Source organism: Bos mutus, chromosome 10 (assembly GCF_027580195.1).
Source record: "Bos mutus isolate GX-2022 chromosome 10, NWIPB_WYAK_1.1, whole genome shotgun sequence".
Lineage (NCBI taxonomy): Eukaryota > Metazoa > Chordata > Mammalia > Artiodactyla > Bovidae > Bos > Bos mutus.
Window position 1 is genome coordinate 14,641,860 of NC_091626.1, and position 24,619 is coordinate 14,666,478.

At 41.0% G+C, this 24,619-nt stretch overlaps 1 protein-coding gene across 1 annotated transcript; it reads left to right on the forward strand.

Annotated features, from left to right (window-relative positions):
- Positions 1–1,542: 1,542 nt before the first annotated feature.
- Positions 1,543–18,260, forward strand: FEM1B (fem-1 homolog B). Its single transcript, XM_005893301.3, has 2 exons — positions 1,543–2,466; positions 12,186–18,260. The coding sequence occupies exons 1-2, from the start codon at positions 2,219–2,221 to the stop codon at positions 13,819–13,821; spliced, it is 1,884 nt and encodes a 627-aa protein (XP_005893363.1). The 5' UTR covers positions 1,543–2,218; the 3' UTR covers positions 13,822–18,260.
- The last annotated feature ends 6,359 nt before the right edge of the window (positions 18,261–24,619 follow it).

The following is a 24,619-nucleotide window of genomic DNA, read 5'->3' on the forward strand; positions in this document are numbered from 1 at the left end:
TTTCCAATGTTGTTTTTGTCTAATATGGGGAAAAAAAGTATAGAGATCTGAAAATAGGTAAAGCTGTGCTGTAGAGTGGAAGAGAAAATTTGAGCAGTGGCCCAAATCCCCAAAGATGAGGCCTTCAAACCAGGATTGGAATAGTGGGGTTCACATGCAATAATTTACGTGAACTGAGCCCAGCCTGGTCCCTTGGGATGAAATAAATGTATTTTCTCTTCCTCTATGTTAGATATTGTCCTTTGTGTTTTAGGGTTGGTGGTGTAGATACGATCCTTTGTGTGTGCATGGAGGGAGTGACCTCCATATTGAACTTGGACTTTTTGTGACTGCCCCACCAGCTTCATCACCTCCACTCCTACCATCCTAGTCCCAAACCTTTCCTCTTAAGTGGCCTTCCTGCCTTGCCTCTTGCCTACTAGAAACTGATCTTTTAAAGAATATAAACCATATCTTGTTACATTTGTTTAAAACTAATCAAATGCCCCCATCAGATTTGAGAAGAATTTAAACTTACCATGGGTAATTGGGCTAGATCTGTACCCAGCTTTCATCTCCTATCGCTCTCTTATGGCCTACTCTGCTGAAGCCACTCTTACCTTTGCTTCTGAACTCCCCAAGACTGCTCCCTCTCCTGGCTTTTGTACTAGCTTTCCCTCTGCCTAAAATACCCCCTGTTCTCCTTACCTGTCATGGAGGTCTTATCTGACCACACACACTAAATTAGCACCACCCCACCATCACTCTATTTCACTTGCTTCACAGCAAAATCATAGTGATATAAACTCAACCAGTCTTGTCTATTACTTGTTTACTTTGTTGTCTGTTTTCTCCACAACAACACAGTCCCTGAAGAGCACTGTGTTCATCTGGTCTATCACTGAATCCCTAGAGCCAAGCAGAGCCTGGCACACAGCAGACCTCTAAAATTCGTTGGATGAATGATCTTTTCAAATCCTAACAATCTTGTGAGATATGGGAGAAAACTGAAGGCTTCATCAGGCTCAGGATTAGAGTCCTGGTCTGTGCGAACACAGGCCTTGCCCTCCGTCCTAGGGTGAGCCCTTTTTTTGTTCCCTTCTCACACACTTCATCCTCCTCTCCAGGGAGGACAGGCCGGACTTCCAGTCCCTTCTCAAAGCCTCGTGCCCACGCCCAAAGTCCTCCCTTATTTCTAGGGCTCAGAGACACCGCCCTGGTCTCAAAGTGGACCCTGCCAGGTCCGCGTACCCGCCTCCCCGGGCCCCAATCGAGTGAAGGGTCCCAAAAGGTCTATGGCCAAAGGGAAGGGCCCCCGAGTCGCACCCCCTCACCCCCCAGTAGTAACGGTTCAGTGGTCTCACTCTGTACCACTCCCTGGCTAGGGACCCGTAGGGCCTAATGGGGACGAGTTGGAAGCTCCGAGCAGCAAGGGCAATGAGGACTTTAGGGCCGAACTGGGTACGGGCCGCCTTCGCGTAGCAGAACCTTTCTTCACTGGGCCTTGTTTGCCAGCCGGTAGGCTTTGGAAGAGACACCCGACTTAACCGTCCCCTGGTCGCACCCTCCCCCTCTCGGCCCAGTCTGCAGAGGCCCGCCTTCCTCCCTGTCCCGAGCCCAGGGGCTGCTGGCGCCGCAGCGTTCCCTCTCGCTCCGATGGCCTTCGCAGGCGTGGACCTCTGAAACCTTCGACTGCATCTGGCGTTTCTGAGCTCCAGTGGGCTAGGGCCTGCGGGTTTCCTGGGGAGGGCGGAGAGCGGAGGCGGAGGACTAGGCAGTTTCAGGCCTTAGGCCTGACGGGCCGGGTCGGGTGAAACGCGGCGGTCCTTCGCGATCCGGGGCGCGCGCGGCTCTCTTGGGATTTCACCGGCGACCCGTAGCTCGGGCACGCGCCTGTCGCAGCCCGCAGGAAGGAGGGGTCCGGCCTGAGGCCCGGGGCAGCGGCCGCCATGGAGATCCCCTCGGCCCAGGGCCGGCGCCTGGGGCCTTGGGGGCGGCCCTGACCGCCCTCCTCCCTGCCCGGGCTGGATCGCAGACCTGCCCCGTGCGGCATTCGGCCACCTCTGCGTCTCAGCCCTCCCCGGGCCGCGCTGCTGCCTGGGCGCGGCGGCGGCGGCGGCGGCGCCCTGTTGAATGGGCTGTGAGGGCCCAGTTTTCAAGCGCTGGCGAGCGCGGCCTCCGGGGGCGCAAGGCAGCAGCAGCAGTGGCGACCAAACGGGTGTTGGAGTTGGCGGCGGCCATGGAGGGCCTGGCTGGCTATGTTTACAAGGCGGCCAGCGAGGGCAAGGTTCTGACTCTGGCCGCCTTGCTTCTCAACCGGTCTGAAAGCGACATCCGCTATTTGCTTGGCTATGTCAGCCAGCAGGGAGGGCAGCGGTCCACGCCCCTCATCATCGCAGCTCGCAATGGGCACGCTAAGGTGGTGCGCTTGCTGTTAGAACATTACCGGGTGCAGACTCAGCAAACTGGCACCGTCCGCTTCGACGGGTAGGTACACCCCAGCTCCTGCCTCCTCTCTAACGCGTGCGAACCTACCACCTCATGGATCTTCCCGTCCCACTCTTTAACTTCATGGAGGTATCACTTCTCCCATTTTTGCATCTCCTGCCCTGCCGCATTAATAACCACTTCATCTTCTAGGGCGGATACTCCATTCCATGTTTTGCTGCCCATCCTTATCGCCGCTACCCCTTATTCCCTCTATAGGTAAATAGCCACACCCTCTGTCTTAATATCTAATAGGTATTCTCCAGTATTCTTGCTTGGGAAATCCCATGGACAGAGGAGCCTGGCGGGCTCCAGTGAATGGGGTCGCAAATAGTTGGACACGACTGAGCACGCAGGCAAAAACCAGTGCTCTGCTAGATGGTGTATGAACAAGCAGTATGGAGGACCTAGCGGCGTTTCAGGTTTTCCCTCTGTCAGGCCTGGGGTTGTAACCGAGATCAGAAATTAACAAGGTCAGCAACTGACATTGGAAACCTCTGATTGATGAATTATTTGACCGTCCAATTTTTAGCTCTTCGAGTGTCTGATAAAGCCCTTAGTTGGTTATGGGACCTTAATGTCAAAATAAGCCCCTAGAACCAGCAGCAGCTTCAGCCTCTTGGGGGATTGTCACGCAGCCAGACATCCCCAGCCATGATTCTGACTTACACATTGCTGGGAAGAGAGATGTTGGCTGCGAAAATAGCATAGGACCTGGTGTAGAACATGATGCCATTTTAAAATTACTGTTATCCCATCATCTTCTGGGGAAGCTTGATAATTTACTGTTATTCCACGTGGGGAGTGCAAAAATGCATATTGTCATAGTTAAAATTTGCCATTTAGGTTGAATTGTACATATTTTGAGGTGTCATATTGTTGAATGCAGAATTGTCAGGTTTGACATCTTTTCTGTGTGGATGGTTATAACCTGTTTCACAGATTACAATTTCATGGAGATTTTACTTCATTGATTGCATTTGTTTTTGTTGACTTGTGTCAGTAGGTAAGCTCTTCTAGCGTTTTCTTCTTTTGAGGTAGATGTGATCCAAGCGTAAAGATACGTATCTTTAGTTTTGATAATTGAATACGGCTTGGATAAAACCTGATTGAAAAAAACAATTCTTCTTTGAGTTGACTAGGGCATTGTTGAATTTTGATTGATTTTTTTTTTAAGTTGAAATAAGAAGAGCTTTTTCTTCTGTTTCAGATGAGAGGAAAATATTCCAGAGTATTACATTTTACTGAAATGATATCCTGTGAGTGGTGGTTAATCTCTAGTACCACCTCTCTGGACGTTGGCAACCTGATTCTTGTTTGTTTTTCTTTACTGGCTTCTGTGTCCTTTTTGTAACTCTCTGCATTCCCACAGCCTTTCTTATACACAGAGGAGGAGCAAAGTAGAATGACCTCTGAACTTCGAGCACCATTCCAGTTGTATAAGCACAAGCATCCACTGAGCTATGAATCTCTGCAGTAAACAGCTGCTGGATCCACTGCTGCTAAGGAGATTGCTGAGGCCTATTTTGATGAGGAGAGAATAGTGGCAAGAAAAAATAGTTTTTTTCTAAAGCATTTGAAAAAGCTTTGCTTATCTTTCTTAAGTCACAGAGGTATTTTGAGGTGGCAATTAACAGAACCTGAAATGATAAGGAATGTAGCATTGAGCCTTCATAGTGGCTTATCTTGCCCCGTATTTTGCACTGACCAGTGAAATTAAGTTTAGTAAGCAAGCATATTTTGAACACCTACTGTGTACCAGGCTCTATATAGTAGGGATTGGGTATGCAGAGATGAGTAACATACGATTCCCAGGAAAACAGTGAGGTGGCTCTGGGTGGGAGGGATTAAGATGCAGTGGGGAGGGGAAAGATTGGTGAAAATGAGTAATAGATGCCATGCCATTTAGGGTTACAGGAATCTTTTGGACTACTGAGGGAATGCAGGAAGAGGAAGTGCTCAGCTTTGCCTGGGAGAAGCAGGGAAGTTTTCACAGCTGAGGTGATGTTTGAGCTCAGTCTTAAAGGATAGAAAGTAGAAGGTGAAGAAGAGGAGCAGCAACATGGTGTGCTTGCAGTCACACGTGTTTCAGTGCTGCTGCAGGGAGCGGTTCAGGCCTGGGAAATTAAGAAAGATTGTGGGAGACTGGAGTGAGGTGGAGGCCAGGTTTTGGTGATTGTCATGTAAAATATCAAGAGACTGGTGAGACTGGAATTGCAAACATTCCTATCATTGGACATTTTGTCTGAGCCTTCTTCAGTCTGTCTTTTTTTGTTTATGTGTTATTACAATTATGGATTCATTAGCTGCTCTGTCAAAGTAGTTTAGTTTTTTTAAAACTTGCCAAATGACTGTGATGGGCCTGGCACTGTGCCCCACACATACTGTGGAAGATACAGAAAAAAATACAAAGTTTCTGCTTTTGAGGAGCTTACAAATTAATTAACAAAAGAGAAGAACTGAAATTAGTGGCCACCTTTCTGCCCACTCACACCATTCTGGGATTATTTTGCAGTTTGTTCTAGTCATTTAGGCATTTCAGAAGTAGAGGAAGAAAGTGTTATTTGCAAATGTCATGATTTCACTTTACGCTCATTCCAGACATTGTGAAAATGTTAGTCTGAATGAGGTGTTAATATGAAGCTCACTCACCCCTCAGGGACTGGTTTTTAAGAGGTACTTAGCCAACCCTTCAATTGAGACCCATGGCCAGATAGGGACAGACAGGTTCTCTGTGGGCTGAAATAGCTTCAGTTCAGTTCAGTTCAATCGCTCAGTTGTGTCTGACTTTTTGTGACCCCATGAATCGCAGCACGCCAGGCCTCCCTGTCCATCACCAACTCCCAGAGTTCACTCAGACTCACGTCCATCGAGTCAGTGATGCCATCCAGCCATCTCATCCTCTGTTGTCCCCTTCTCCTCCTGCCCCCAATCCCTCCCAGCATCAGAGTCTTTTCCAGTGAGTCAACTCTTTGCATGAGGAGTTAGCATCATTCCTTCCAAAGAAATCCCAGGGCTGATCTTCAGAATGGACTGGTTGGATCTCCTTGCAGTCCAAGGGACTCTCAAGAGTCTTCTCCAACACCACAGTTCAAAAGCATCAATTCTTCTGCGCTCAGCCTTCTTCACAGTCCAACTCTCACATCCATACATGACCACAGGAAAAACCATAGCCTTGACCAGACGGACCTTTGTTGGCAAAGTAATGTTTCTGGTTTTGAATATGCTGTCTAGGTTGGTCATAACTTTTCTTCCAAGGAGTAAGTGTCTTTTAATTTCATGGCTGCAGTCACTATCTGCAGTGATTTTGGAGCCCCCCAAAATAAAGTCTGACTCTGTTTCCACTGTTTCCCCATCTATTTCCCATGAAGTGATGGGACCAGATGCCATGATCTTCATTTTCTGAAAGTTGAGCTTTAAGCCAACTTTTTCACTCTCCTCTTTCACTTTCATCAAGAGGCTTTTTAGTTCCTCTTCACTTTCTGCCATAAGAATGGTGTCATCTGCATATCTGAGGTTATTGACATTTCTCCCGGCAATCTTGATTCCAGCTTGTTAGTGTTTCCTAATTTTTAGTAATTTATGTATCATCTTCACAATTTTTTGCCAGACTGTTCATCACCTATCCCATTGTTTGCCTAATATTAAAAAAAAAACTCACTTCTTAGCTTCATCTTAAGCAACAGCATCTGTGATAATGGGTTTGATACAATATTTATCTGATAATTGATAATTATCAGATAAATTATCAGATAATTATCAACAGATAATTGATAATAATTATCTGTGATAATGGGTTTGATACAATCCTTTGTGTGTGTGTGAGAGAGACATACACAGATATTACAATAACTTCTTTTAAAAAGTCTATATTCTGTCCAAAAACATCTATAAAACCTTGGAAGACTAAAGTGAATTCATAATAGAGCCTCAAGTGGGAAGGAGCCACCCACCTAGGTAACATTTGAGATTATTTTACTTATGGCTTACTCTGTTAAGATTAAAGTTGACATAGATGAGGGGGTAAGAAGAAAAGTTACATGAATAGGAATGAAAAGAAGAACTTTTAGTTGTAGAATGGGAAGCTGTTAAGAGTGTTACAGAAATGGACCAGAACAAAGGAGAGGCGTCACGTGATCTTGGAATATTGTGCTGGTTTGCGTTCTGAGGGCCTGACTGCGCAGTGCCAGAGTTTATGGGAAACTCTTGTCCTAGAAGAAGTCTGCTGACATGGATAGGAAGGAGAACAGGACCTCTGGGAATTTTGTTGAGTGCTCTTTTAAAGTCAGTGCTAGTACAAATCCTTAAATGTTCAGGTAGAGGAAAGGCCTGTAGGGGCACAGTGTCACTTAACTTCATTTAGAAAGTCATTTCCAGTGTATATTTCAAGGAAGTACATATTATCTAATAAATGATTTTAGGACTTTGGTTAAAATAAAGTGTTGATCATTTACACTGAATGAATTTTTATTTTCATTTCAAATGCTTGAACCAGACAATAGATGAGTTTAGGTTTGTGATCAGAAATGTTATTTTTATACATTTTATTTTAAAAGGTGAATGCCAGATTAAAGTTTCTTGATTTTTCAGATGAAATACATGTGTGTGTGTGTGCTTAGTCACTCAGTCGTGTCTGACTATTGTGACCCCATAGACCATAGCCTGCCAGGCTCCTCTGTCCATGGGATTCTCCAGACAAGAATACTGGAGTGGGTTGCCATTTCCTTCTCCAGGGGATCATCTCCACCCAGGAATTGAACCTGGGCCTCCTGCGTTGCAGGCAGATTCTTTACCGACTGAGCTATGAGGGACCCCCTAAAATTTGCAATTTTAGACCAGAAAGATCAGTGTTTTATAGTGCTTCTCCCATACTCATTAAGTAAATATTGCATTTATTTGATTATATTTTTTTTTACTTTCTAGAAATATTTATAGAAAGTAAATATTTTTGGTATTTTGTTTTGAGGCAGTATGCAGCTATAACTTTAGCTGTATTTTATGGACAAAAAGTGTCATATAAGTGTTAGGATTATTAGTCCTTTTAATCTGTTTAATGCTGATTAAGATGTAGAAATTTAAAAATTACTAAGGGTAATGTTCCTGAAGGACATTCTGCAGTGAATATTTTTGTCATTAAGTATTTCAAAAATTTTATTGCCTCAATAAAAATAGATAATTGAAACTTTTTCTAGGCTTCTGTCATATTACCATAGGGAAAATGGAAATTATTAGATTACATTGGAAAAAGTATTAAATGATTATAAAAACCAAGTGACGTTGTTGTTTAGTTGCTAAGTCATGTCCAACTCTTTTGCGACTCCATGGGCTGTAGCCCACCAGGCTCCTCTGTTCATGGGATTTCCCAAGCAAGAATACCGGAGTGGGTTGCCATTTCCTTCTCCAGGGGATCTTCCTGACCCAAGGATGGAAACTGCGTATCCTGCATTGCAGGCAGATTCTTTACCACTGAACCACCTGGGAAGCCCAAGTGAAGTATATTCTTGTAATCTAACTTTTAATCTTATGTCATTGTGTGTGTGTGTGTGTGTTAGTTGCTTAGTCGTTTCCGACGCTTCGCAATCCTATAGACTGTAGCCCACCAGGCCCCTCCATTCATGGGATTCTCCAGGCAAGAACACTGGAGTGGGTTGGCATTTCCTTCTCCGAAAGGAACTATAGAAAGAGAGTGGAGTCGCTCAGTTGTGTCCAACTGTTTGCGACCTCATGGATGGTAGCCTACCAGGTTCCTCCATCCATGGAATTTTCCAGGCAAGAGTACTGGAGTGGTTTGCCATTTCCTTCTCCCTTATGTCATTAGTAGTGGGGAATTTGAGGCCAGAAAAAAAATTTTAATCACTTTTTGTCTTTTTTTTTTTTTTCATTTTAAAATGGAGGTCCTATTTATCTTATATGGTTATTGCAAAAGTTAAAGATAATATATGTGAAGGCTTATTTTAGTACAACAGTTCTTGAGTTTTATTTAGTTTAGGTTCATATTCCTGGCATGTAACAATTTTTTATATTTAAGGAGTGCAAGGAAACTTTTGTAACTATGTAAATATAACTATTTTAACTATGTATCAATTTTTTGGGTAGATTACATTAATAAGGAGATTGGGGAAAAAAAGCCTTTTAAATGGAAACATGTTTGAACAATGTTGTGTACTATGTTTCCTTACATTTGATGCATTATATAGTTTCCAAAGATTTTTGTATTTTTAATCTCATATAAGCCTTTTAGTTATATGTCTTTAAAATGGGCTTAATAATGGTTATCTACCTTATAGGATTATTGGGAGAAGGTTATTATGAGAATTAAATGTGCTCTATTGCTTACTACAGTGCTTGACACATTGAAATTACTAACTCTCTGTGTTTAAATTTTTTCTTTAAATTGACTTGTGCCTCTTTTGTTTTTAAATTATATCTATTTTTAGTTAAGGTATAATATCAAGTAAGGTGCATAAATCTTAAGTGTATAAATGTTATAAAATTTTAATTTGCTTACATCCATGTAATCACTTTCTAGATCAAGAGGCAGAACATTGATGTCACTTTAAAAGTTTCCCTTGTGCCCTTTCTCAGTCACTTCCTCTCCCTTCCCCTCCCAGAAGCAATGATTATTCTGACTTCTGTCTCTGTAGATGAGTTCTGCCTATACTTGAACTTCCTATAAATGGAATCATACAGTGTACTCTGTTTTTTTTCTGTCTGGCTTCTTTTTGTTTAACACGGTATCTATGAGAGTCATCCACTGAGTTGCATGTATAAGTATTTTTAAAATGTCTTATAATGTTACATGATATGAATGTATGGCAGTTTATTTATCCTGTTGACAGATATTTGGTTGTTTTTAGTATTTGACTATTATAAATTACTTTAGTATGAACATGTTTGTATATGCCTTCTGGTGGAATTTGCGTTCATTTCTCTTAAGTATATACCAAGGGGTGGGACTGTTGGCTCGTAGGGTTGATGTATGTTTAATACTTTATCAAGCAGTCAACCACCAAAGTGGTTGAACCAGATTATATTCCCACTAAAGATTTCCATCAACAGGAGGGGTTTCAGTTACTTCACATCCTGGTCAATACTTAGTATTGTCATGTCAGTATTATTAATTTCATCAGTTCTGGTGAGTGTGTATTGGTAATTCCTGGTTTTAATTTGCATTTCCTTGCTGAGTAATTATCTTTTCATATGTTTATTGGTTGTTTGAATATATACTTTTGAAGTATACTTGTTCAGTCTTTTCACATTTTTTTAACAAATGGAGTTGTTTGCTTTTTTAGTGATTTGTCAGATAATCGATTGTAGGTATCTCCAGTGAGTGGATTGCTGGTCACTTTCTTGAAAAAATTTTTTTAATTTTTTGAAGTCTAATCAGTTTTTTTTTCTTTTATGGTTTTTTTTTTGCATTATGTTTAAGAAATCATCAACCCCAAGGTCATAAAGATAGTCTTTTTTTTTTTTAAGAAGCTTTTATTGTTTTGTTTTGCATATTATAGGTCTTTGCCACTTTGAAATTTTTGTGAGTAGGGTCAAGGTTAATTATTTTCCAAACAGATGTCTAGTGGCTGCTTCTTCACTATTTATTAAAAAGACCATACTTTGTACCTGAATTTCAGTGGACCTTTTGTCATTAATCTGTATTCCTGTATATGTGAATCTATTCCTAGGGTGGGGTTTTTGGTTGTTTTCTTTTGATTAGTATTTATCTATCCTTGTGCCAGTGACACACCATCTTACTGTATTTTGTCCTCCAACTTTATTTTTCTTTCAAGATTATCTTGGTTGTTCTGGGTCCTTCCTTTGTATTTCTCTATACATTTTAGAGTTGGCTTTCAGTTTCCACACACACGTGGATGCATGCACACACACGTGCCTACTGGGATTGTGATTTGGATTGCATTGAATCTGTAGATTATTTTGGTGGAGAATTGACATCTTAACATTCTTGAATCTCCAAAACAATAAACATGAACTATTTCTCCGTTTCTTTAGGTCTTTGATTTATCTCAGGAATGTTTTATAGTTTTCAGTATAGAGTAGAGGTCTTGTACATTTTTTATCAGATATACTATTAGACATTGGTATTTTCTGGGGCTTTTGTAAATTGTATTTTTTTTGACTGAAAGAAAACTTTAAAAAAAAAAAAACTTTTGAATTTTGTGATTATAATCATGACAGTAAAGATGTAATAAGTGAATTTTAATTAAACTAAATTGTCTGCAAAAGCTACAGTTGGCAACCACCGAAACATTTCAACTGATGTGTGTCTTATTTTCTTGATTCATTCTTTTTGTTTGTTTATTTTTATTCTTTAGCTCTGATGGGTCTTCGTGGCTGTACGTGGGCTTTCTCTAGTTGTGGTGGGCGGGCCTCTCATTGCGGTGGCTTCTCTTGTTGGGGATTGTGGGCTCTAGGTAGGCTTCCCGGGCTTTGGCCGCTGTGGTCCGGGGGCTCGGTAGTCGCGACTCTTGGGCTCTAGAGCATAGGCTCAGTAGTTGTGGTGCACGGGCTTTGTTGCTCTGCAGCTTGTGGAATCTTCCTGGGTCCCTTGTGGGATCTAACCAGTGTCCCCTGCATTACAAGGTGGGTTCTTGACCACTAGATGACCAGGGAACCCCCTCTTGATTCATTCTTTAGTTTACCAAATTAATTAACAATTAAATGACATTTAAAAAATGAAATTTTAAAAAGAAACTTCAGAAGTATTCAAATTTATTTTGAGGACTGTTTTCCATACAGTAAAATGTACAGATCTTTCTTATGCAATTTGATGAATTTTTTCCCCTAAATATCCACCCATGTAGCCACTACCCAGTTCAAAATACAGGACATTGCTAGTAGCTTTAAGCCCCTTCCGAATCAATCCTACACTCTTCCCCATAGATAACCGTATAGGTAGCTGTTACTGAGAATGCTTTTACTTATAGAAATTTTGCTTCATTATTTAAACTGAAGAAGTAATTGCTTGGATTATTGGATGCTTGGATGTTTAAAAGTGTGGCTTTTATTTTCAGCAGAAGTGATAGACAGTATTGATTGTTAGTTGAACTATGATATTTTTTATACCAAGTGGATTGTACTTTTTTTACTTCATAGAATATATAATTTGACCTGTGTTGTATCATTCATGTTGTAATTAGCAGTAATTATTTCATTCTCATTGCTTTAGTAGAGTATGTACATAGTTACTAGTTTAGATAATCCTAGGTAAAATTATCTGCTCAAATACTTTTCTTCTTAACGCAGTGTCTAACAGCATTAACACACAGATTGTGGTGGCTTTCCTACTGAAGTACCAAGAGAAACTGTGGTACCTGAGGGTGCTGGGAGGGAGGAACGTTCTGTGCTTGTCTAAGAGCCAGGGAATCAGCTTGGTGGTAAAGAAATTACAAAACTCTGTACATTTTCCCTGTTTTCTGAAATTTATGTACTTCTGCTAGTAGAAAGTCGGTGACTCTTTTTATTTTTTCTTTAAGTCTTTATACTGTGGAAATACTAATAATCGCTCACATTTATTGAGCTCATACTAGATACAAGTACTATGCCGAGTGCTTTACTTAAATTACCTGATTTTATTTTCACCAAAACTAATGTTTACCTAATGCTCTGTAGACTGAGGTTTGGGGTCAGTGTAAATGATTACATCCTGTAAGTTTGTATTAGGGCAGGTGACCCCATTTTCTAACTGTTTGTCTTTTCATGAATAGGTATGTCATTGATGGTGCCACTGCTCTTTGGTGTGCAGCAGGAGCGGGACACTTTGAAGTTGTTAAGCTTCTAGTCAGTCATGGAGCCAACGTGAACCATACCACAGTAACTAACTCAACCCCGCTGCGGGCAGCATGCTTTGATGGCAGATTGGACATTGTGAAATACTTGGTCGAAAATAATGCCAACATCAGCATTGCCAACAAGTATGACAACACTTGCCTAATGATTGCGGCCTACAAGGGACACACCGACGTGGTCAGGTATCTTTTAGAACAGCGTGCTGATCCGAATGCTAAAGCACATTGTGGAGCCACAGCATTGCATTTTGCAGCTGAAGCTGGACACATAGACATCGTGAAGGAGCTGATAAAATGGCGTGCTGCTATAGTAGTGAACGGCCACGGGATGACGCCATTAAAAGTGGCTGCTGAAAGCTGTAAAGCTGATGTTGTCGAACTGTTGCTCTCTCATGCTGATTGTGACCGGAGAAGTCGGATTGAAGCTTTGGAGCTCTTGGGTGCCTCCTTTGCAAATGATCGTGAGAACTACGACATCATGAAGACATATCACTATTTATATTTAGCTATGTTGGAGAGGTTTCAAGATGGTGATAACATTCTTGAGAAAGAGGTTCTCCCACCAATCCATGCTTATGGGAATAGAACTGAATGTAGAAATCCTCAGGAACTGGAATCCATTCGGCAAGACAGAGATGCTCTTCATATGGAAGGCCTCATTGTTCGGGAACGGATTTTAGGTGCCGACAACATTGATGTTTCCCATCCCATCATTTACAGGGGGGCTGTTTATGCAGATAACATGGAATTCGAACAGTGTATCAAGTTGTGGCTTCATGCCCTGCACCTCAGACAGAAAGGTAACAGAAATACCCATAAGGATCTTCTTCGATTTGCCCAAGTTTTTTCACAGATGATACATTTAAATGAAACTGTGAAGGCCCCAGACATAGAATGTGTTTTGAGATGCAGTGTTTTGGAAATAGAACAGAGTATGAACAGAGTAAAAAATATAGCAGATGCTGATGTCCACAGTGCTATGGACAATTATGAATGTAACCTCTATACCTTTCTGTATTTAGTGTGCATCTCCACCAAAACACAGTGCAGTGAAGAAGATCAGTGCAAAATTAACAAGCAGATCTACAACCTGATTCACCTGGATCCCAGAACTCGTGAAGGCTTCACCCTGCTGCATCTAGCCGTCAACTCGAATACCCCAGTTGATGATTTCCACACCAATGACGTGTGCAGCTTTCCGAACGCGCTTGTCACAAAGCTCCTGCTGGACTGTGGTGCTGAGGTGAATGCAGTGGACAATGAAGGGAACAGCGCCCTTCACATTATCGTTCAGTACAACAGGCCCATCAGTGACTTTTTGACCTTGCACTCTATCATCATTAGTCTAGTTGAAGCTGGCGCTCACACTGACATGACGAATAAACAGAATAAAACTCCGCTAGACAAAAGTACAACTGGGGTGTCAGAAATACTACTTAAAACTCAAATGAAGATGAGTCTCAAGTGCCTGGCTGCCCGGGCAGTTCGGGCTAATGACATTAACTACCAAGACCAGATCCCCAGAACTCTTGAAGAGTTTGTTGGATTTCATTAAGTGACTGGATATGTAAAATCGTTTAATGTGGTGCTAAAAAGTAAAGGACTTTAATCACAGCCAATAGAATTATGTGTTCATAAACTGTACTTTTCTTCCCACTACCCTCCCTCCCTACTTGTCCTCCCTTGGTTTTGTATTTGGTCTTCTTGCCTCATATGGTTATTGATTTCAAATACACTTTAAACAAAGCCACATCGTTTAGGTTTGACTATAATCTTAAGGTGTTTGGATATTGGTCACTTGGCTATTTTTTTTTTCTTTTTTTTAAGGAATATAAAATGTTTATGTAACAAGGGACATTTATGATTTAAAATTGATAAATGTTTTACCAAAATTGCCTAGAAAAGCATTTCTGTTAAGCCTGTGTCAGCGTGTTACCCTTTGCAGCGGTTTTGAGGATTTCATGAAGGCAAACAACTAAAAGAAGCATTAAAAGTAATGCAGTATCCACATGTTCTGCACATGCCAAACTGTGATAGGTGGTTTCCGCTCTTCCGTTGTTTATGTGAAATGATACAACATATTATGACATCGGGAGGATTTTTAAAAAGTATAGCTGCAGATTAATCTGAAAAATGTGCTAACTTAATAATAGTTAAAAATGCATAAAGTTAAATCCATTGAAATTGTTGAATTATGCTCGGTGATACATACAAAATAGTAATCTTAAGCAACTTTTCAGAGAATATTGATGGACTATTTGCCTTTGGGCTTGGCTTCTAAAATGCATAGACATTTTGATGTGGTTAATCTAAATTCCAGCAGTCAACATTTGACTCAGCTCACAGACATGTAAAAATTATTATGATTGCTGTGTTTTCTCCTATGAAGCAAGTTGTCACATTACAGTTATACATTCTGTTTTTGTCCCCTTCTTCCTCTCTTCTTGTGTGGTATCTTTTCAAATTGAAAACTACTTTTCCAGAGGGCATTATTTGTGCCTCCCTAAGGTTTTTATGACAGGTGAAAAGGAACTGGGATATTTTTTTCACTTTCTTCATTTAGTCTGTGATAAGAAGTAGAAAAATCACTAGAGTGGTATAGATTCAGTGTTTTTGATGATGAAAATAATTCTCATTGCCATTTTGAAAGTTATTTCTGTCTGAGGGCAGCAAATTTTGGAGCCAGAAAATGTCACTTATTCCGACAGGCTGTACAGAGGTCTTTATGGTTTTGGTTTTGTTTTAATGGCAACATTTTGACTGTCAGACTAAAAGAATATTCTGTGATTATCTTTAAGCATCACAGAAATTCAAGGGTACATACCTATTTCTTTCAATGTTAAAAATGATAAGTAAAATTAGCTATATCTGTATTTTTTTCTCTAGTGCCAAATGAATGCCTTAGCTACTCATAGTGCATGGTACTGTAAGTGAAGACCTGCAGCTTTTTTTCTTTAATGAAAAGCATTATAATGGTGTAGCAACATCAGATATAAACGTAAAAAACAACAAGATTTCAGTTAACATTTTATGTATAGATATTGCTTTGTGAAGTCTAAGAAAAAGGTTGCAGCTGGATCAGTATAAAAGAGAGTGACCAAGCCAAAATCAGCACCTAGGGCCTTAAATAAAATAGAGATACCCCATGAAATGAGATACTCTGAAGGATGGGAGGGAATGGATGGGGGACTTTAAAAACCTATTCCCCCAAGAATGCAGGATCCTTTTACTGTTGCTGTAGTTATACTTTGCGTGTCTTCTTGCTTCAATTAGGAATGTTTTGATGGTGAATTCTGCCATAGTAATCTACTTCTGTTTTCCTAACCTGGGATTTTTACAAGAAAGGTTTTTAGGATGGTCTAAAGGGAGGTATTTGATCCCTAATTTGAAAATTACTGGCCTTGATCTTCCTGGTGTGAATCAAGGAACTAGTGTACCTTGCTCTTGGCAACTCTCGTGGCCTGAAAGAGAAAATGCTCATCCTCCAGGTGGGTGAATCACACCTTTTTCGCAGCTCCGATCAGACACTGTATTTTTCAGACTTCAAGGCCTGCTTATTTGACAGTCTGAGGAACAGCTGTGACACTTGGTATTTACTTGGTTCCGTTATTAATGCATATGATTTTTAAACATCAGAACTTAAAATATCAGATAATGTTGCATGTTTTATAAAACATTTCATCCCTTTGGCTACCCAGGATGAGAACTATTTTAGGTATTACGTACTTATTAAATGAGAATAATGATTATCTGTACATATTCAGGCAACGAAATTTAATGGTACTCAGTGTTTTTGAGAAGGGAGGACCAAATGCTGGAAAGAGTAAAACTGCTGATTGAAATGCTGACAAAGTTGAATTTGAAGACAGTGGGATAGATTATGAATTTTGCTAATGGTAACTGAGATTTTTTTTTTTAACTATACTATAGCAGTACATTGTTCACTATATTGCTAAGGATCTAATTCTGTCTTGTAAAACAAATCCAAATATGTATTGTGAAACACCTGTATAAAACCATTCTTGAAACAAGTGATCTACATGCCTGTTTTTTTTTTTTTTTATTTGTTTTTGATAGAATTATTTTAAAATGTGTTTAGCGAAACCCTTCCCACACTTAAGTTTCTTTTTTTTTAAAGGGAAATAAATATGTAAGGTGATAGTTCTGTATCTCAGCTTCTCTGAGAACTCTGGGCTATTGCTTTTTTTTAGCCACTTTTGTCCTTTTGTGTTTATTATTGGTAGAATTGTGTTTTAGACTATAAATCTTCCTTGATAACATTACAAATTCAATCAAAACTTCTTGCTTAATAATTGTCGTATAAATTTGAATTAGAGACCCAGGTGGATGAATGCCTGGGCAAACCATGTGAAACCTGGGTGGGTTTTGCACTTAAGAGTTGGTAAAATTGATCTCTTGAGTTTAGGTAACGGTATAGTTCAAGGAATGGGCAAGAAATCCATCCTTAGACTGATAAAAGGGAAATTTTTGACCTAAGAACTCTGAAACAACATTGTTTTCAGTCTACCCTGGATTGCTTTCTCGTAGGCCACAGTCCAACTATCTTAAGGTTTTTTGCTGTGTAAACTTCAACCAGCCAACAGGCCAATGAAAAAGCAAGCTTTGGTCTTGTTTGTTTCTGGGAAGGGTTTTATTTCATTACTCTGATAGTTGATTAGTAACTTGGTAATTATGAGAAACTTAGGTCTGCTAGCACTGTTTGAAGTAAAATGTGATTTGGGGCCAGCAGCTGCAGAAGTATCAACTCTGCATCTGGCAAGTGTTTTTGAAAATTAGATCCCAAGGGAACAATACCCTGTCACTAGTCACCACCTCAGCTGAGGCAGCTACTTTAGGAATAAGGTTGCTTTGGATTATTCGAGCAGAAACAGTTCTTTCTTGGGGCAAGGGGCAGGGTGAGGAGTGAGTTACTGCACCTTGGATTGCTTTGCTGGCTTTAGAAGCAGCCAGTGATTGAACTAGAGAGGAGATGGATAAAAGTATAAAGGACTTGCTTTTATGGTAGATTTTCTGTAAAAACCTTGAGTATTCCTTTCAGGCTAGCCAGATGTGTCAATGTACAGATGACTGTTCCGTTTTCCTCACTGACTATACTGTAACATTAAAATGGGTTAAAACAAAACTGCCTTTTGCTCTATGAAAAGTTATTAGTCCATAAGATTTTAAGCTGTGTGTTTACTCCTGCTCTGAAAATGCACAGCCCTGCTCTGGATACCCTCTCTGGAAGGTAGAGAGCTCCTAGTGTGTATGGCACATTGCCGGGCTTTCTCGTACATTCCTGGCAGATTTGCCCAAATCTTCAGATGGGCTGGGTAGTACAGTATCTTCTCCAAATGTGGGATCTGAAATAAATACTACATGGATAGTGGCGATAGATATATTAATTTTTAAAACTGTAAAGTAAATGTCTCTAGTCCTAGGTTTGTGGTGTGTTCATTTGTGTTACTGTGTAGGGAAGGAACACTGACTTAATGGTTATGGGGAGTGTATCTTGATGTGTGTGCAGGGGTGAGACTCGCTAAATTAACAGCTTTTCATTTAGGGGTAAGTCATGTGTTGAGTGGCCTAATCAAAAAAATGAAGGAGTGAAGATACAAGCTTTGCCAAGTGATGAAATGAACAAGGTTTTGTATCTGTTTTTTATCAGGTGTTGTAAAATTTGTGCATGGCCTTTTTTGTTGTTGCTTCGTTAATTGGTAGAGAAGAAAAGATGAGGGAGAAAATATTAGCTTTGCTAACCAGTCTTTTCAGACGTACATAGCTGAAGAGTAAAATCTGACTGGCTTAACACGGTGAAAGAGCCTATCTTTTATAACACTCACCTCATCCTGCAGTCCTCCACATAGAAGAATCCCATTGTTGTATTCTAGTAATTCACTGTGATTTATAACAAACCAGTGATGTCATCCTATTGTGCACTTTTGTCCAACCATTTACGTGACTTTAATAAACATAGTAAACTTGCTGACTGCACCAGAGGTCTGTTAGTGATTTATATATTGCATGACATTTTCTATTTGAGTTTGACATGTAGAATCATTTTTAATTTCGTAGTAATCGATAGTCCTAATAGCCCAGCTAATTTGAAACTAACAATATTGCTGTGTAAAAGGAAAAAATGGTGTTTGTGTTCAGTAAATGTTTGAAAAAAACTGCCTTGAAGTGTGTGTCTTTATTGTTCAGTGTTGAGATGATATTTTGTCAAATTCATTTTTTAAAAGTTGTGAAAGTTATACGTGTACGTGGGGGAAAGTTCAGATAAGAAAAATTCAAATAGTAAAAAAAAATTTCATCTCTCTCTGCCTCCCATTTGGACTCTACAGAGGATACTCATTACTTTTTTGAGTAGCTTCTCAGAATTCTTCTGTGTGTATATATGTATTTTTTCTCCTGCTTTTAAAAATGCAAATGGACTTTTAACTTTGCTACACTATTCTGCATCTTGTCATTTTCACTGAGTATATCTTAGACATGTTTTCATTTTAGTATGTATAGATTTTTTTTCTAAATAACAAATTTACAGCATTTAATTCTATGGATGAACTTAAACTTTATTTAACCAGGCCTTCCCGTTGGATTTTTAGGTTTTCAGCTCATCGATATTCTAAATACTATTTCAGTCAGGGAACATCCTTGTGTACTGTGTTTTTCATAGAACAAACTCATTTCTAGCCCTGGAACTTCTGGTTTAGTAACTGAGTGTTAAAAATCCTGACAGAGGCGAACCAGTTGCCTTCCATCTCCTGACATCCTTATTGACATCAGATGTTATCTCATCATTCAGCTTTTGCTAAGATGATGGGAAACATTATTTCATGGTTTTGATTTGAGTTCCTTTATGGTTTTGATTTGAGTTCCTTTATTATGACTGAGGTTGACATATATTTACTGACCTTTTAAATTTGTTTGCTTTTGGGCACTGTGGTCTTTTTCTTGCTATGTGTTAGAAATTCCTTGGTAATGTAAGGAAATTTTCTCTCATATGTCACAGTTTGTAGTTTAAGTACAGTAGTTTTTATATCTACTGAATTTTGTATCTTGCTTGTAAAGTTGTCTCCACTTCAAGTTCATGCACCTTTTTTTACCCGTGTTCTCTTCTAGTGCTTTTATGGCTTTTCCCTCCCACGTCTCTCTTCGGTCCTCTTTTTTTCCCCCTCTTCCTCTTCCTCCTCTCCTCTTGTTCTTCGGTTTAAATCTTTTTATCTACCTGGAATTTATTTTGATTAAGTATCCAGCTAGCCAAGAACTCTTTTATTTTCCACTGATTTGAATCATAAGTTCAAATCCCGTAAAGTAATTGGATCTGTTTCTGGCTTCTCTGTTCTACTCTGTTGACCTGGCAGTGTGGTGGGACCCTGAGGAGTATTGACTGGGCTCTGTGACCTCGGGCAAGTTGCCTTTCGATGTTGGCCTCAGCTTCTCTACATTGGGACAATAATATCTAAGTTGTAGTGAGCAAATGGGAGAATTAATATTCTTAACGTAGTGCCTAAAACCAAGGTGCCTGGTCAATGTTAAGGACTAACCTTCGTGAGGCTAATGTTTCTTCATTTGTCTTTTTTTTTCTCTAACCAGAAAAGATTGTTTAAATTAATTTGGCTGTGTCAGCTCTCAGTTGCACCATGAGCGATCTTTGTTGTGGCATGCGGGATTTTTCACTGTGGCACAAGGATTCTCTAGTTGTGTGTGTGCTCCAGAGCGTGTGGGCTTCAGAAGTCAGGGCACTCAAATGCTAGTTTTCACACACCAGCCTAGTTGCTCTGTGGCATATGGGATCCTAGATCACCCACCAGAGACTGAACCCATGTCCCTTGCACTGCAAGATGGGAAGTCCCCAAGCCAGAAATTTTTTTAGAAGTTTATTTTTAGAAGGTCTTGAAAATATATTATTATTAGTTTTTTTGTTTATAATGTAGATAGGAGCCTTTCTTCCATTTATAAACTTCCAAATGTTAATGTTTCGATATAGGCATTTTAATGGATTTTGCTTCATTTGGATGTCCTGGGTATACTAATCATAATTTACAAGTAATGATAATTTTGCCTTCTCATTTCCAGTATTCATACCTCATATTTCTTTGTTTTACCTAATACAGTCGTTGGGATTACCAGAAGAATATTAAAGGGTGACATGAGAGCACATTTTCTGCAACTGTTTGCTTTCACATTTTGATTTAGGGAGTCCCTTTATAGCGGTCTGAAAAATCATTTAGGGCAACTCTCTCACTTTACAGTTGAAGACAGGCTCACAAAGAAGTGAGTTGTTCATCCGAGGTCTCGCAAGGCCCAAGTGTCAGAGCCTGGGGCAGGCTTGGGGCTTCTTGACCCACTGACCGGTGCTCTTTCACTGCAAGACCGACACACCAGTGCCAGAGAAGCTCACCTTAGAATTTCTGCCGGATCTTTGCTGGGCAGCAGTATCGACTGGACTGCAGAAATCAGACAAATTCTAAAGCATCTCTCTTTTTTTTTTCCTCTGTGTTTCAAGTAATGTCTGCTGTATTAAAGTAACAGATGCCCGGATAAAAGAAAATGCTGGCAGGAATATATTTCGTCAGGTACTTGATCTATAAAACTTCAGTATGAGATAAAAACTTCAGGTGGCTCACAAAATCTTGGCTTTTTGGCAAGCTTAGACAAAATTATTTGTTCTAATTTGCCTGTGCTTGGTAAATCTGGTGTGCTCAGTTCATCCGGAGAGCAGGACTGGGGTTTGCTCTGGCCCTAACCAACGGAAAAAACTCAGGAATTGGGGCTTATCCAGCATCTACGTGTGTCAGCACTGTGTTAGGGGTGTTATAGGCATAGGACATATAGGGATGTTCTATACCACGTACAAGGACTATGGTCCTTAAATGGGCCATGTGGACCTTATGGACAATAAGGACTATGGTCTCTGCCCATGATCATCTTTTTGTCCAGCTAGATGCCCCTATTTGAATCCGATTTTCTATTTTTCCTCAAATTTTAATTTATTTTTATCTGGCAACAAATTTTAATTTTAAAAGTTTACGATGTTACTTTGGCTTGGGCCACCTTCTGAAAATGTTTCAGAAAACTTTACCATCATCATTTTTAGTATAGTGCCGGGGAGATAGGGACGAAGAACATGCACAGCTGACGAGAAAGGATGAGTCCTTAAGCAATGGTGCCCCTGGCTTCTTTAAAAACATTTTTCTGCTCATACCCTGCTTTGAGCCTCGTGTGTTTGCTAGGTACATTTTAGCCTGTATCTTCTTGAACAGTTTCAGAGGCCAAGTGCCAGGCTTCTCACCCTCCCTACTCCGGCGAAGCTCCTCTGTTCCGGTTTCAGCTTCTGTGTGGAACATGCTGCCCTACTTTAGCGCGATGTCAAAGCTAGTGGAAGAGACAGTGACACAAAAGCACTCTGCAGATTTAATGTGGTCAATTGAGCTTGACTGTCCTTTGAGAGGGATCTAGTTAATAATAGTAATATAAGGATAACTTGGGTTTGTTTTTTTTTAATGGTAAGAAGTAGTGCAGAATAAAGGGCAATGTGACACTAGTTGAAGATGAAACAAAGGCCAGTGTGGTGAAGACAGGGCCACTCACTGCTAATGGCTGCAGTAAGTCAACCACCCAAGGCGCGTGTGGTGGAGAAACCGGCCACTTCATGTTTGGGGTGAGGCGTGGTTGCAGCGAGTCATTCTGCCAGAAAAGAAGCATGATTAAGCCAGCTGCGTCAATTACAGGCTGCCTGGCATCTTGGGGTTTAAAGCCAAAAGTCTAATGTCTTATTTTGGGAGAATACGGATGCTAAGAGCTCTTGAATGTTGGTGGAGAGAGCAGCTGGTGTTTTGAAGACCTGAAGACCTTAGGTCTCCTGGAAGTGCCCCCATATTTCCCAGAAAAGTTAATTCTCCCTGTCTTTTGTGTTTATGCTAGCACCTTGCCCCCTTCACCCTGATACCCATCTTGTTAAGAAATACCAACTTCCTTAACAAAAGGAAAATCCAGAAACTCCACTGGTTAACTGGAAGGATGCTCCTTGAGGGTTTTTACCAATGACTACTGCCACTTTGATAGGCTCAAGGGCAGGTAAAAAAGGCCCTGATGCCAGAAACTGACATTAAAGTCTGGAGAAGACCAGTATCTTATGGTTCTATAAGTTTAATGTGCTTAAAATGACCTTACAAGAATTGGATCTTGAGATCTGGGGTAGTTGGCTGTAGTTCTGATGTAGGTGGCTCTGGGACACCACTTGGAGAAGCTCAGCTCTGGATTGATACCTTTAAGAGGCATATCTTGCCCTCCGAGCTTGCATGCCCATACCATCTGATGCCAGAAAGAAGCCACATTCTTACCTGGATTTCTCCTCTCTTGGCTGGCCAAAACTGAGGGACAGCATACTTGAGGTCCACGTCCCCGCAGAACACCAGTCAAGGCATGAGGGCCTGAGGCCGCTCTCAGAGCTACCCAAGGGCTGCTCCTGAGTTCCTGGATTTTCTTGCCCTCCTGTATGGGGTCTGACCATGTCAGAACCAACAGGGAGGCCCCCCAGGACATCGTGCACATCTCAAGTTCATAACTTGGTTGGAGGTCCTTTCCTTCTACTAGAGGTGAGTCTAGAATTGAAGAAGCCCTGACAATGTGAAGAGCGAATTCTAAAACCACCTGCAGTTGGTAATTGGGTGTGCAGAGTCAGACCTCGCCCCAGGTGTGTTTTCCGCCTGCGCACTTGCGTGCTATAGAATGGCTTTAGTACCACGAAGCCAGATGGGCCGATAATGCTTTTAAAAGACTGAACCCTTTTAAAGCTGGTTATGCATCATGTTCACACTCTTGAGTTCAAGCCTTAGTTTCACCATAAATAATTACTCTCGACTACCAGATAGAGCATTGCTAATAACTCCCCAAATGAACCATAATATGAATTTTCATGTTGATTTGCAGTTGCATTTTGGACTGCTTGCCACCATGCCAAAAATGCTTCAGAGACTGCTATTCATCTCCCCACCCCCAGACATTGGCAAATGTGCCCCCAACTCCTCTAAGAGGCCCTTTGGGTCTCTGAGGACCCCTGGTGATCTCCTGTAGGAAATTACACTCTGGAGACTTGCTGGAATGAGAAAGTCTTTCAAACTGCAGGCTGGAGCCAAGTAAAGTTGAACAGCATTACCATGATGGCACAGTTCCCTGTATGCAGCATGGAAGGTCACGTGTGCCCGTTAACCCCTTATTTCATGTTTTCTAGCCTATATATTCACGGGCACATTGGAGTCGCTAGGGGAACTCAGACAAACGATGCCCTGGCCCCTCTCCCAGCTGACTAAATCTGACCCCCATGGGTGGGCCCTTTGCACAGGCAGCATGTAAAGCTCTCAGGTGATTCTACTGTGCAGTGGGGCTTGAGAAGCACTGCTCTAGCATGAGGCTTTGTCCCTGTTAAGTATATCTTCCCTGCTTGTCCCACCAGCACTCTTAAGGGCAGTCGTGCCTTAAGATACTTACACCCCACAGCAAATGATTTCAGAAAGAGAGAACTGCTAAGATAGAGAAGACGAGAGCAGCACAGTGTGAGGGCTGAAGGCCCTGAAGATTCAGACAAGCCTCCCACTTTTTCTACCTTTTGACCCTTTAGCTGTTCTTTGCCTCAGGTAGCGGGGGGCATGGAGGGACTGTGACATCCCAGAGATAAACATGGCCTCTGAGTCCAGGGGTTGCATTTCAGTGACTTCTGGGCTGCATCTGATCTATTGATAGATTGTGTGGCCTGTGGTGTGACAGCACAAGGCAGATTTTTAAAATGTGAATGCCAGTTTCCAAAAGGTTTCATATGAAAGCATTCTCAGTCGATGGTGTTCTACAGAAGACTTGCTACCAAACAATGCACTTTTGGGTGTGGGGTCATACTCCACTTATGAGGGTGATGACTCAAATGAAGTATGATTTTTAAATGCTACCTTCTGATTTTGGTTTCACCATTTGAGGAAAAAATATTCCCATGACAAATCAGAAGTGACTGCATATCAATTCCTTCTACCTCTTCAGATCAAACCCGTCTACGGCTGGGTGAGAGTGACAGTGTGGCCTGAGGGACACCAGTCCTGAAATTCGTCTGGAATTTGCTGTGGAACCAGGGGCTCGCTCTTAATTTCTCTGGTTCTGAGTGTCCTCCTCTATGGGGGAAAGGGACCAAATAATTTCTGAGGTTCTCCTGGTTTCTTGGGATTCCAGCGGCATGAGAATAGCAAGGTGAGGAAACTGGAAGTCAGGGTCTGAAAATCGGCCCTGAGATGTCAGCCTAGAGAAATCTGGGAGAAAAGAGAGGGAACGAAGGGGTAGAAGCTATAGGGATATGTGCTTTCAAC